The sequence below is a fragment of the Empidonax traillii genome, unplaced genomic scaffold (assembly GCF_003031625.1).
Source record: "Empidonax traillii isolate 1590-97213 ecotype Southwest subspecies unplaced genomic scaffold, ASM303162v1 scaffold178:size2223814, whole genome shotgun sequence".
NCBI lineage: Eukaryota > Metazoa > Chordata > Aves > Passeriformes > Tyrannidae > Empidonax > Empidonax traillii.
The window spans coordinates 1,762,718-1,777,068 of NW_020955371.1; the positions used below are offsets into that span (position 1 = coordinate 1,762,718).

General features: G+C 39.9%; 1 protein-coding gene across 4 annotated transcripts in view; it reads left to right on the plus strand.

The window, feature by feature from the left end:
• The first annotated feature begins 1,874 nt into the window (after positions 1–1,874).
• The window catches only part of NCAPG2 (non-SMC condensin II complex subunit G2), a 42,781-nt gene continuing 30,304 nt past the window's right edge, over positions 1,875–14,351 (plus strand). For 3 of the 4 annotated variants that reach the window (XM_027886122.1, XM_027886120.1, XM_027886123.1), the window contains exons 1-9: positions 2,048–2,098; positions 2,732–2,827; positions 6,355–6,546; positions 7,502–7,616; positions 8,134–8,291; positions 9,071–9,205; positions 11,722–11,816; positions 12,655–12,724; positions 13,363–13,449. In XM_027886122.1, coding sequence (XP_027741923.1) covers positions 2,750–2,827; positions 6,355–6,546; positions 7,502–7,616; positions 8,134–8,291; positions 9,071–9,205; positions 11,722–11,816; positions 12,655–12,724; positions 13,363–13,449 — 930 coding nt within the window. In that variant the 5' untranslated portion in view covers positions 2,048–2,098; positions 2,732–2,749. Of the gene's footprint in view, positions 1,921–2,047; positions 2,099–2,731; positions 2,828–6,354; positions 6,547–7,501; positions 7,617–8,133; positions 8,292–9,070; positions 9,206–11,721; positions 11,817–12,654; positions 12,725–13,362; positions 13,450–14,351 lie in introns of those variants that run through there. The other variant, XM_027886121.1, reaches the window with a different exon arrangement.

The following is a 14,351-nucleotide window of genomic DNA, read 5'->3' on the forward strand; positions in this document are numbered from 1 at the left end:
AGCTGCTGGTGCACAGTGATGCTGCCCAAGGAGATGAGGTTTGGGCTGCCAAGTTCTTCTCCCACACTGTCCCTGCCTCGGGGATGTGACCATCTCAGTCACAAACTGGAAGGAACAGAACCCATTCTCCTGCTGTGCCCACGGTACTTTCTTTGTGGCACGTTTGTTTTAAACCCCAGTTATTTCAGAAGTTTCACATGGACTCAGTTGATGATTCAGGAATTGAAACAGTTTTTTAGTCTTGTTTTCAGGAACTTTAGTCTTGTTATGTACATTTTTAAGCAATACAGAATAGCATTATTTATATAGGATAAGCCCATAATAAACTATTTTTCCTCCTATATTCTTCCAACTGTATAAAACCCAAGAAAAATAGTTTACCTGACAATTTTAAAAAGTAAATCAGGAAAAGTCTGTAAGTCAAATATAGATGGCATAAAATGAGACAAGTCCTAATTTTTAATATAAACCAATATTGTGAAATGTAGGACGATTAAAGAAGACTCTGTGTTAAAAATTAAAATATTGTCAGAAGACATAAATACTACTTTAAAAGGAGTGATTTTTTTGTATATGCTATTAAATAAAATCTGAAATACATCACATTTTTATAAATTAAAATCCTGAAAAGTCCAACCAGCTGTGAGAACTTGTATGGAAATTACAGTTGGTTTTCTGTTTGTTTGCACAGTGAGGCAGCACATGCTGTACTGCTGCCACAGACTGAAAGTAAATGACTCAGTCACGCACCTCAATCTTCTGAACAGCCAACAACACGGAGAAATATTATGCTACTGCAAATGCAAAATGGAAAGATACAAATTAAACCCCTAACAAGACACATGGACTGGTTTTGGTTTGCAGAAGAGCTCAAACAAACGGAATGGGGAATATCAAGAGAATTCGAGAGCCTGAGTCCAACTATTTCCAAACACTGCAAATTGAGAAGAAACAGGAAGAAGCATTTGCTAATACATTAAAATATATATATATATAATTCTGTGTTACCAAAGTGTAAATATAATCTGGACTACACAGCCTCTGATAAGTTCTGGTGAGTAGCCTGTTTACCTCTTGATCACTTTGGCTGGAGAGCGAAATGCCCGTGCTGTTCAGCAAGACTGTGGGGTAAAGGCTTTGCTGTCAGCACTTACAACAAAAACATTAGTGAAAAAAGCCACCAGTGTCATCAAGTGGGTGGTGGTTTCATAAGAGCAGTATGTGCACATTACCAGAGATCCCTCGGAGCCACATCGTTCCTTAAGCTTGAACGCGAATTCAACTGAGCGTGTCTTACCCCAGTTTGAAGGCACAGAGACCTTTGAGTCCCTACAGAAAGGGCACAGAGAGCTGTGAGGAGCTGCTGAGGGGGCTGGGGGTGTTCAGCCTGGAGAAAAGGAGTCTCAGGGGAGAACTTACCCCTCTCTGCACCTCCCTGGGGGGTGTAGCCTGGGGGAGTCGGCCTCTTCTCGCCGGCAACTGGCGACAGGATAACGGGACACAGTCTTGAGCTGTGCCAGGGGAGGTTTAGGTTGGACATTAGAAGGAATTTCTTCACAGAAAGGGCGATTAGACATTGGAACGGGCTGCCCAGTCACCGTCCCTGGAGGTGTTTAAGGAAAGACGGGACGTGGCACTTAGTGGATTGACCAAATTGACGTGGTGGTGCTGTTCGGCCACAGGTTGGACGGGATAATATCAGAGGTCGTTTCCCATCCCACTGACCGTGACTCCGTGATTTTTGAACACCGTCCCTTGCGGGGCGTTGAAGGCACAAGCCCCATCCCTCAGCGGGGCCGCGCGCGCGTGAGGGAAAGGGGGCGGGGTGGGAGGGGGAAATGTCGGCCGAACTCTCGCGAGACGGGGCGGGAGCTCAGCCCGCGCTCAGCGCCCCGCGCGGGAGGATTCGAAACGCGGCGGGTGAGGGGGGGCCGGGCCGGGACAGGAGGGGCCGGGCACGTCCCGGGCTGTCCACGCGTGTCCTCTCCCGGCGGTCCCGGGGCTGGAGTCTCCTCCCCGCGGCGCTGCCCCCTCTCCCGCGCGCTGGAAGCCCACCCCGCGGGGCCGTGAGGGTGCCGCCGCTCTGAGGGAGCCCGAGGTAAGAGCGGCCCGTCCGGCTTCCCCCTCGTCTCTGTGGCGGGAGCCCCCGCGGGACCCGGGACGGGGACAGGAGCGGCCCCCGTGCTGTCTTGTGGCCCAGCGGGCAGGGATGGGGGAAGCACGTCGGGAATCACCCGGGGTGGAGGGAATGCTTAGGATATGCGCAAGTAAAGCTCTTGGCATCAAAAAGTGGCATAGCCCGTTTCCCAAAGTTTTCACTTGACAGGAGGAGAATATTTTACTACCCCTCAGTACTTTTCATGCAAGTAAATGCTGTTGTCGGGACCGATGGCCAGCTTAAATGTGCTGGATAATAAACTGTGCTTTTTTTAAAAAAAAAAATCCATCAAAAATTACCTAGCAAAAGCTCTGCTTTAAGACTTATTTAGTAAAAAAGCAATTAAACAGAAAAGTTTGCAAACCCTGCAGCCTGGTGAATGTTGTGAATCTAGATGCTGATTCAGTATTTTGGAGGGGAAAATTTGTATAACTATGTAATATATATGTATTTAACTACTATAATATATAATATATATATAATTGCTATATATATAACTAATATAAAGCTATAACTGGGACCAAAATGATCTTAGTTTGAGATACAGTACATTGTCTAATGTTTTGTTTATAGAGCAAGGAAAAACAATTCATGATGAAACGTGAAGCTTTTTTGCAAGTTGTGTCTAAAGAGTCAATTGAAGACTTCCTGAGTTACACTCAGAATCCTGTGAGTAACCCAGTGTGCACTTGTCTGTGGAGTGACACACCTATGAAATCGTAAGGCTGTTATTGATGCAGAAATTGTGTGACATAAGGACAGAAAGTCCTTATGTCTGGTACTTGCAGATGTGCAGGATGTGCACTTAAGGGAACATAGGCTGAAAAAGTTGTAGAAGCTGAAATTTTGCTGTTTATAAACCAAGTAATTTTTCAGACATTTGGTTGTTCCGTGTACGGTTTAGTTTTTTTTTTTTAATAAATTATTAGTACTGTGGTAATACTAAAAAGAAACTCAACTGATTGCAGTGTTGTGTTTTTAAATTTCGGCCTATGAAAGAGTTTGTTGTTCTGTCATGAATAGGAGTTAATATACAAACATAGCAGAGGTATCTTTCATTAGTATGTGTTCGTTCATGTAATAGTTTTGGCTGTCCATTTGTTCTTTGGTCTAGGCTTAATTGTACCTTAATTGTTCATTTTATCACTGAATGCTTCCAAGAAGGGGCAGATTGCTCTCTCTAAATGCAGCGTGGAGAGAAGTGGGAGGAACAACAAAAGAAATCCCCTGAAGTCTACTATTAAAAGTTCATTGTCACACTGTGTGTATGATATTGCATAATAATGACAGATAACTGCATTGTGGTGTTTTTCACTAAGCTTCAGTCTGTTTGATATTAAGATAGATCTGATTTCTTCTGAATATCTTTTGCTCACCTTCATAAATGGTATTGCCAAGTTGGTTTCCTAACTTTCTAGTCAGTATTTTCCTACTATTATCTGTATCAGGGTACAGTAAGTGGATCAGTTGACCTCTGTGTCTAAAGAGGCCTGAGCTAATTTACTAATGCAGCAAATGTATTAAACCCACAACCACGTTCTGTATAATAAGATTGGAAAAGTTCATCTCCCAAACATCATTGAATCTCTCCAAGAAATTTGTTATTTCTTCCAACTGCATGCCTGTATGTAATTATAGATGACAATTTTATTACCAGGTTAAAATCTCCTTAAAATCTCCAAAAAATCCTGTGGTTAAAATCTCCTTCCCATTTTTCCCCAACTCTGAACACTTTAACAAGAAACTCTTCTGTTCAGGATAACAAACCGTGCTTGCAGTGTTTCCTTTTCAATCAATTTGGTTGTGTTGTTTCTGCCATCTGCATTCAGTAATTCATCTTAACATATCTTGGCCTGTTTGGATTGAAAATTGTTTTCTTTTCATCCTTTTATTTTTCATCACCAATTCACAGGAGTTCTCTTGCAACAGTTTTCAGCTGTTGCCAATATCTCTGGAAACTTTGTCAACAGCCATAATGAGAATATTGATTAAAACTCTTTTCATGCCTTTGTAGCATAAGGGAACATGAATATCCAGATTATTTTTTGGTGTCCAAGAGACCTGAGTTGTTTTATTAATTTCCTTTTGAAACCCTGAGATGGAGGGAGTGTGTATCTTAGGATGAGGATGCTCCTTTTAGGATCTCCCTTGAGAAATTCTTGACTGCTTTTCTGGAGGAGGCTGTGGTTGTGTATTCTACCCTTTGGATGTGGATATATAAATGTAGAAAGAAGCAGAAAGTGTGGTTAGAGCCTCACTGCTTTCCTTAGTTTTTGTATATTTGCTCTGCTTTTTTTTACTTTCTTGGTGCTTTAGCCTCAGAATTCGTCTTTTAAACTTCTTTTTTAAAGTTCTAGTCTTAGCATCCAACTTCTTTCAATGTCTGATTTCTAAGTCCACACACACTCACACCACCCCCCTTAAATTTTCTTTGCCTTTTTCTCAATGTTTCATTTAATTTACATCTTCTGAAATTCCTGGGGTTTGCTAATTTTCCTTCAAGGTTTGTCATGGGCTTTTCACTTCTGTTTCTTACTAATCTTTTAAAAATATTGGTGCTGCTCATTGAGGTCTTTATCAGGTGCTGTTTTTTCCCCCTAAATCCTGTTCCAATTCAAGAAAATACATTATTAGACAGAAAAATAGGAGTCACAGATACGACTATCACTCAATGTCATTCTTTTGCCTTATAGATTTTGGAATAATTCTATCTCATATCATCCCAAAGAAAGATTAGAAAGCTCTAGTGTTATTATGAATTCATTCTTTTTATTCAAAACAGTACAATCTCAATATCCTGCCTTATGGGTTTGTTTGAAGGAAAGGACTGCAGAACTCCCTGTGAGGCCTTTGGTTTATTGTATTTGTTTCCAGCTGTACAATAAGATAGAAATTCTCTTATAAATATGTAACAGGATCTTTCTTCTCATGCCCTTCTGGGAACTTTCTAATACTTAGTGCTGCTTCTTTCATTTTTTTCTAATTTTCTTTTTACCTTTGACTTTTTCGTTTTGACTCCTGTTTCTTAGGAAAAAATATTTTTATTTCAAGATCATCGACATTCTCCCTCTTTCCTCTGAAGTGGTTTTTAACCAGTAAACCTTCTATTTCAGTACTGCAAATTACATCTCGAAAATCATCTGTAATTCCTCTTGGCTGTGCCCAGTTTTCCTTCTCATCTTTTCTCTGCATATTCCTTTTCCCATCAGCTTTCCTACCCTTTGATGCCAACAGAGCTGAAGAGGAGAGTGGGGGGGTGATGTGCTCAGGAGTGGGATGCAATGAGGGTTAAACCAGTGCAGTGACATAGAATCAGCCAGGTTGGAAAGGACATCTGAGATCATCCAATCCAACCCTTGATCCATGACCACCACAGTTACCAGACCATGGCACTCAGTGTCACATCCAGTCTCTTCTGAAATACCTCCAGGGATGGAGTATCCACCACCTCCCTGGGCAGCCCATTCCAATGCCTGATTACCCTTTCTGTAAAGAATTTCTTCATAATATCCAACCTAAACCTCCCCTGGCAGAGCTTAAGACGGTGCCCTCTTGTCATACTGAGAGCTGCCTGGGAGAAGAGACCAACCCTACCTGGCTACAACCTCCTTTCAGGGAGTTGTACAGAGTGATGAGGTCACCCCTGAACCTCCTCTTCTCCAGGCTAAACAACTCCAGCTCCCTCAGCCTCTCCTCACAGGATTTGTGTTCAAGTCCCTTCCCCAGCCCGGTCGCTCTTCTCTGGACCTGCTCCAGCCCCTCAATGTCCTTCTTGATGTGCAGATCTTTCTCCTGAGTCCGTAGTGCTGTGTCCTGTGGATGTACTGACCGTTCCATTTCTAGTCCTTGCCTAAGGAGTTTCTTTCAACAGGCACCATCAATCTATATTTAACATAGCAAAGATATGATCAGGGACTTTAATTCTGTGCAGTTGTGAGCTTCTTAGCTAAGGATATGGAAAATGTCTCCATTGCTGTCAAGGGCTTTTGTCTCAAGAGCAGCAGTCTTGCTTTGTGATAAAGAGTCAAGTAGTAGGAATTTCTTATGCTATTTTTTTAAAAAATATAACTTCTATAACTGCAAGTTAATCCTTAATGTAAAAAAAAAAAAAACCTGTTAATTTTAGAAAATATGATGATAAAATATAAACCACTTCACTGATGTGGAATTGTGTGGTATCCTCTGACCATTCACAGAAAAACACAGTTGATCATTTTGACTTGAACGAACTCCTTCAAGAATTGCCACGAAAGCAAAAGGAAGTGCTGTGGGAGAGACTGACACAGCTGTTGACAGAGAGCTTGAGGGAGAACCCTGTGGAAACGTGCCCGAGGACTGGAGATGAGGAAAGTGATGATCACATGGTAGTCGAGATAACTCCACAAATTGTGAGAATCTTGTAAAATGAAAATAGGATGAGTATTTCATATTTTTGCGGAAATAAAATGAAGTATTTCCATAGTGTCTGGAAACATGCAAGGCTTATCAAATAAGATCAGTTCCAAACATCACCTCCCAGCCCATTTTTAACTGACTTAGTTTATGCTTGGGTTAAGCTGAACTTATGATTGGTCTATACTATAAAAGACTAGATCTGCTGATAATTTTAATTATGAAAGATGTGACTCAGTTTTCTCAGTAGAGTTGAATGGGCTTTTTTGTTTGTCTTACTTCAGTAAGTGAATGTTGATACTGCAAATGTTCATAAGTATCTGGCATATACTATAAGAAATTCACTGCCTTATTTGTTAGGCCATTTTTTCAAATGAAGATCATGAAATCTAGATTAAATGTCCCTTCCACAAATATAGCCTATATAGAATTTCTCTGACTCAGACCCTCATGTACTTCCTTCTGCTATAGTCTATGTAGTCTTGAGTGCAAAAGGGTTAGTTAATTTTGAAGGAGGAAAAGAAATGTACTGGGGAAACCATTAGGTAGACCTGGAGGCTTGTAGAAAATCAGTCATACGTTCAGAGGCCTACAGAATCACAGACCTGGATCCAAAGGGAGCACATCTACACGTTCCTGAGTTGTACAAGGCCCTGCTAGTTAAGGTTTCTTTAGCTCTGAAATGGATGTGTTTGAGTGGGTTTGTTGCAGATGAGGTTTTTAGTGGAGGAATGGATACACATCTACAGTCACAGTTATCTACTAACTGCAGCTGAAAGCCCTCTTCAAACTTTTTGAAGCAGATGTACTTTGAAAACCTATTCCTTTACCTGTTATTTGATAGGTTTTGGGTGCCAGTATTCTCCTTCTTCAGAGTGGAAGCGTAATAACGATTGAGCTTTGCTCTCTGTTGCTGGGGTTTATTTTTTCCTCAACATTGCTTTCTTTCAGAAACAAACTGTAGCAGTGATCCAAGGGGTGACAGCTGTCGTGACTGCTTCCATACCTGAAGTGGATGAAAATGTAAACTACAAAGCTCTTCTAGAATGTGTTTTTATATTAAATGGTGGGTATTTATCTGTACAGAAGGCAGCATTTTACAAATGTGTTTAGTGGATTGTTTGTGTGATCTGACTGAAATCCAACTGTCCTGTGAGACAAAATTCACAGGAGAAAAGTTGGTATTGATGTGAGCTCTTACTGAGACAAAGTTAAGGCAGCATTTACTTAAGAATCAGCTGCACTAATTAAAAGTTGGAACTTTAAATAGTTTTCTTTCTCCCAGCTGTTCACTCGATTAGACGTAACTTTGATTATCCCATGGCTTATATTATTTTAAAGGCAAAACTTATGATTCCATTATTACTGATCGAAAAACCTGGCCAGACCCTGAGTGCTCACAAAGCTGCCTTAATACCTGCAGTGAGAATAAGTCATTAAGGTGTGTCAATAAGTCATTAAAGTGTGTCAGCCAAGAGCTGGTTGACACTCACTGTGAAGTACAGTTAGTGTACTAACAGGCTACTGTTTTACACGAATAGCTTGGTTCATTGCAGTAAATAATTATTTTATTGCTGTTGTAGATATTCTTCCTGCATTGCCTGCATCTGAAAAAACCCTACAGGATGCTATCCAACACGTATGTGATCTGTGGTGGCAGAAGGGACTGGAAGGCAAGGAGGTTCTGGGGAAGACTCTGTTCACCATTCTGCTTAGAAAAAGCCTGCATAAAGCTGCTGTGGTATGCTGAAGCTATATTGACTTTCAGATTATTTTTTAATAACTCAAGAAAGATAATCCCTCCCATGAAATATTGCTTTCTCTAGAACAAACTTTAAAGATTTTTGGCATCAGTTTCACAAGTGAACTGGGGTTCTTTTTTTGCATTGTTTTATATCTTTTCACTCTTTTGTCCAGTACAATGACCAAGGTTTCAATAGCAATTAACTCTCTTAGATAATCCAGGGTTTAAGTACTGTATTTGGTTACTCACAGAGACAAGTTTTGTGGGAAGCTTCATTTTATGTCACTCTTTATCTTTCTACAAATAATTTTCCTTCTCTATTATTGGACTGAAATTGATTTTTTTTCTTAAATGCATGAGTTACTTGGTCTATTGTGATATCCATCTTTTGCATTAACCCAATAGATCTATCCTTTACTTATTTATTTCTTCTCTTTTTCCCTAATAACTATGTTTTCTTCTGGTTCTCCCTGTTAACTACATTTATTCTATGAATTTTCAGAAGTGGAATAATCTGGTTTTAGTGTATTTTGTGTGAAATGGCAGATTTCTTTCTGTACTTCAGCATGTCTTTGTTTAGTGGAAGTCAGTATTTCTGCAGTTACACATATTTTCTTCCCAGTGATGTGATGAAATTAATGCTCATAATTTTTACAATCTAAAAATCTTCTGCCTAACAATGCATTTCAAATTCATTATTTAAAATCCTTTAAATGTGCCTGTGCATTAAAGCAATACCTTCTTCACTATAATGGGAGTTGCTTCTTTCCTGTCAGGGTGCAGATATAGTTCGTCTGTGGAATCTGCATCAGGCATTACTTTGTTTTGATTATGATTCAGAGGAGAGTAATGAAATCAAGGACTTGTTGCTTCAGTGTTTTATGAGTGTAAAACACATCAAGAAAGAAGAGGTAAGCAAATTTTTATCCTTCTGTGATTTTTATGCCAGTGAGACTTGGTTGCTTGTAATAGTTTTGCATTAAGTCTTTTTTTACAGTACAGTAGATAGCAACATGAGGCAAATCAGCTCTGACTCCAGGCTATAAATGCTTAATATTCTGTTTCATTTGGAAAAACCTTTATTTCTATTCCACATTAAAGTGTGAAAATATATGTCTAAATCTTTAGTCTGGTTCTTGTATCTTGAGGTAATGAGAACCAAGTGCTTTGCTTTCAGTGCATGTCCCTCAATACTTAAAACAATTCCCTGGTATAATTCTCTTCTTTTACAGCAGGTTTTTCTTTTATTGGAGACAGATAACAGTAGCAAAATAATTTTCCTTCTAAATGATTCCATTTAGAACATTGCATTGCCATAGTCTGTGTTGGAAGTAGCATAAAAAGGACCGAACTTCACAGCAAAATGACAATTATTTTATTTGACTACATACACTTCTCTCAGTGAACAATTGCTGTTTTGGAGTTTTTAGATCGTGCTTGTGCACCAGGATGGTGGTATCCAAGCCTTTTTTTCTGGTTAGGTGACCAGACCACCTGGCATTGTCTCTGAAGGTCCAACTCCTCCTTGGTTATTTAAAATATATGTCTTCTGTTTCATGGAGTATACAAACCTTTGTCATAAGATAAACTCTGAGGATGCTGCATGATTGTGGCAGTGTGGGGATATGGCATTTTAAAATTGGGGTTAGCAAGTGAATTAGGAGAGATGTTTGTCAGTGCAGGTTTTGGATGCCTGCCACAAAGTTGGTGGCTCTGAGCATTCCTGTCTTCCTTTCCACAGTGTGAATGCTCAAGCAGCTATGACATGGGTTGATTGAAGGAGGTAGCTGGTTTTTTCATAGTAAGATTATTTTTCAAACAGATTAACTGCCTGGACTGGTTGATCATATGCAAAGCTGAAGGGAAGGGTCAGGAATTTTCTAAACATCCTGGTTCTAAATCAGATCGAACAGATACAGAATTGCAATTACACCTTGTTGCAAGATCAAGGAGTTCAGTTGTTTCTGCCTTCCCAGGCTGTGCTGTTCAACTCTGAGGAATATTTCTCAGAGGCTCCTCAGGCTGCATTAGTGGAGTGATCCTCTGTGATGTACATAAATATATATGTATGCATATATATATACACTAGATCACCAAAGTAGGAAATAGTAAGTTGTTTTTGTTTTTTTCTCTCTCTTAAATAGAAGCAACTCTTACTGACAACAGGAAGGATTCCATCAGACCTTGTAGACAAGGATCTTGATGTATTTAGCCTTTAGGTCTTGATTGTTATGATCTTCTGAATTACTTCTTGATCCAAAGGCATTTAAGCTGTCAATTCCCCTAAAGGGCAGTTTCCAACTATGTACTTCCTTCCCTCCCCCCTACTCTGGGACATTCCAACTCCAAGTGTGACTGGCATTCCATTTTCTCAGTTTTGTCATAGGTGTGAATACAACTGTTGGTCCAGCTCTCAGTGGAAGTGCCTCTGAACTCCTGCTAATTGTTCAGCGACCCTTTTGCACTTCTGCCAATCTGCTCTTTACTGTTGCACTTCCTTATTAATTTTCCTGATTTATTTTTGGCTAGAAAGCTGACAGGTATAAAGGGCATTTACAGCTGGCTGACTCACTCTGATGTGTGATGCAGCATTTTAAAATCTCAGAAGCTGGGTGCCTTCACTTCCTCTGTAGATGATCCAGGAGTGGGGCTGCCTGTGCAGATACTTTGTAAGGCTCCAATTCCACGGGCAGATCTTGCTGATTCCAGAAAAGCAATGGCTTTTTTCCTTCATCCACAGCCTTTCACTGCCTTGTAAAAATTCTCTTGCATGTCAGGCTTGTCGTCATTGTTTCTGACTTGCTAAAGTGAAAGAAAACTAATTTGAGAAAGAAGTGTTTCTGTTCTCATGAATGAAAGCAACTCCAGGAGGTTTGCAATATTACCTTTCATGCAGTAACAAAGGAACTGTCCTTGCTAATCAGAGCATTTATTGTCCTCAGTGGCCCAGCTGTTCTCTGTGGTTTTGTCAAAAAATGTTTCCATATCCAGTGCTGGTAGAGTTGTGGTGGTGTTTTATCTGTTCTTTCACTGTCACTGGCACGACTCTGCACTTGGCAGAGCTCTGATGTTCTGGCCTTAACGAGGGTCCTGAGTTGCACAGTCCTTTATGATTATGGAATACCAATGGAAGTCATGCCAAAACAGACCGGACACTGAGGAAGTGCAGGCAGATGTGTAATCCATGTGTCCATTTGGTTTGTGTTTTCTCTACAATGTGAGAGTAATGCTTGAATTCTGTCTAAAAATTAAAAATCTTTAATTTTTTTCCATCTCACCTACACTTTTAAAATTGAAGATGTAATTTCTTTTGATCTTTAAGCTCTGTATTTACTGATTTTTGAGGTATCTCTTAAAGTGGGAATTCTCCTTAGATCTGACTTCTCTTTGTTTTTTACTCTTTTTTTCTCTTTTCCTCTCCCTGCAGGGAAGAAGATTCCTGAGTTTTTTGTTCAGCTGGAATATAAACTTCATTAGGATGATCCATGGAACTGTTAAAAACCAATTACAGTTCTTTCCAAGGTATGCATCACACCTAGAGTACTTAATGATGGTTAAGAGCTCGGCTGAAATCTTGTTTGTTTCACTCTATAAAAATATCCGGTGTATTGATAAATATATCAGAGCCCAGAAACCTTCAGATCTGCTGACTGTGACTGCCATGTGCTTTTAGCAGCTTCATTTAATAGTTCTTTGACATGCCTCAGGGTACAGTTATAGGTACAGTAAAACGCTTCTTTGGTCATAGCTAAAGCAAATGACTGATAGAAATTGGACTGGGTTACTCGCAGTGCTTATAGGTCCATCCTACAATCCCAGACCTGTTTCTTCTTTTATAAGTGGTTGCTGTTTTTTCCTATGAGCAACCTCTGATTTAATTTGGTAGGATTCTGGATACAGATGTGCTCACATGAAGTGATTTTCAGGACCAGTCATAGTCTGAGAACTTGGCTGATGGATGGAAAAAATGGATTTTTTTCTTATTCCCTGAAATGTTACAGAATTAACTATTCATATTTAAATCAGAGGCTTTCTAATGCTTTCAGTTAGAATAATATATACCTGTACGTTTGTATAAAGAATTTAAGGCTTTCATTGTGGGATAAATGATAAAATATCTATGCCAGTGTTTTGAGTCTCCCCCCATAAGAGATATTTCCTGTGTTATGTAATAGTGCTTGGGTTCATTAATTAACAGTTACTTTGTAATGATCAGTATAGACTTGAAAAGATTATTTCATCTCAATAATGTTGATGCACAGAATTAAGGGTACTATTGGTACTTATAAAAAACTCTCTGAATTGTAGATAGCTATGGTTGGGATGCTTGCTTAAAAGTGTTTCCCATGTGTCAATACAGATCCTTGATGGAATACATCTCAGAAATTTACTTCAGGGCCTGGAAGAAGATGTCAGGAGAATTCACAGAGGTAACACTGTGCTTGAAATTTCTTTTGTGTAATTTTTGAATTTCAAGGTGGGGAAGGTAAATGACTTTTCCACCTCATGAAGGTTCCTAAACAAACTTTAAGGAATTATTTCCCTAAGGAAAAGGCACCTTCAGCATTGCCCATTGTGATCAGCTTGGCTGCATTTAAACACCTGTAATTCTGCAGCTGAAGTGTTGTTTGCACAACTATGCACACACCCCATGTTTTTCATAGACACACTAGTTATCTGGGTTATGGAAGTTTTATTCAGTATGTGCAAGTCTGCATAGCTGATTGCTCAAGTATTTATCTAGTTTTTGGGGATTTCCATGGAGATGATCAAAAGATTAATCACAGCATCACAATTCTAGAGCAAAATTTCAGGCACCAAAATCTTCATTCTTACCACGTGGGAGGGCTTTCAGGTTCTGAGAACTGGATTAATTGTATATTCTGAAATTTTGAAAATCAGTTTAAGAAGACAGGCCTCCAGCTTGGAAAAGTTTGGGCCAAGCAGGAGACAAGTAAGAAATAACATCAAAGACTGTTTTCAGTTGCTTGTTTTAGAGAATAATATAGTTGCTGCACAGCTACAGTACTTCCTGTGTAACAGTAGCACGTCTGGGTTCTTACTGTAGGTACTGGAACATGACTGCATCCAGGATTTTGTGTATCATGGAATTCATCTTCCCAGAAGTTCCTCTTTTCACTCTAAAGTTAGAGAGGTGAGTTCCTGTAAGCAGAGCAGTGCTCACATGGTGTCAGGGCTTCCTCTTCCCCACTGCTTCCCTAGGGAGTAGGCTGTGGATGAGGAAGTTGGGAAGGTCACAGCTGAGACAGCTGATCCAAATTGACCAAAAGAATATTACACACCATATAACCGTCATGCTCAGCAATAAAAACAGGGAAAGTGGATTTTGGGGAGGTAGTCCTTGCTTGGAGAGAGGCTGAGTATTGGTCTGCTTGTGGGAGATGGTGAGTGATTGCATTTGCATCACTTGTTTGGGGATTTTTTTGATCCTCTTTCCTTCATTTATTAAACTGTCCTTGTCTTGACCCATGACCTTCTTGCTTTTCTCTTCCAGTTCTCTTCCCACCCCACAGGGCTGGAGTGAGTGAAGGGCTGTGGGTGCTTAGCTGGTGGCTGTGGCCAACACACCATGAATACATAACAAATAGCATGTTCTGAGAAACAGTATTAGAACAAATCTGAGGTGGAACCTCCTTAGAGTTTTGCACTAGATTTGTCTTTGGTGCTCTAAAGTAGAAATATAAGGGGACTTTCCAGAGTGCCAGAAATAATTTTTGGTGTCTGCTGTCTAAGCGTTCTTCACCTGGAGAGCTGACCTTTCCAGAGATCACAGGGACAAAAAGTCACAGCCTTCTTGAGGCAAATTTAGTAGATGGGTCTGAAATGAAACTTGGTTTTTTCCTTTTTATTATATAAAGGGGGTTTTATACATGCTTACAGGGACAGGCTTTGATTCAGTTAGAGATTCTAGTTGTCTGTCTGTGACTTTTATTCATGAGCAGAAACATTTGAAGCAGAATGGGAAGTACCCAAAGCTTTTTGAGAGAAGGCATTTGGATTTGATCAATGCCCCTTCACTCCCTGTGCTTTCCTCAA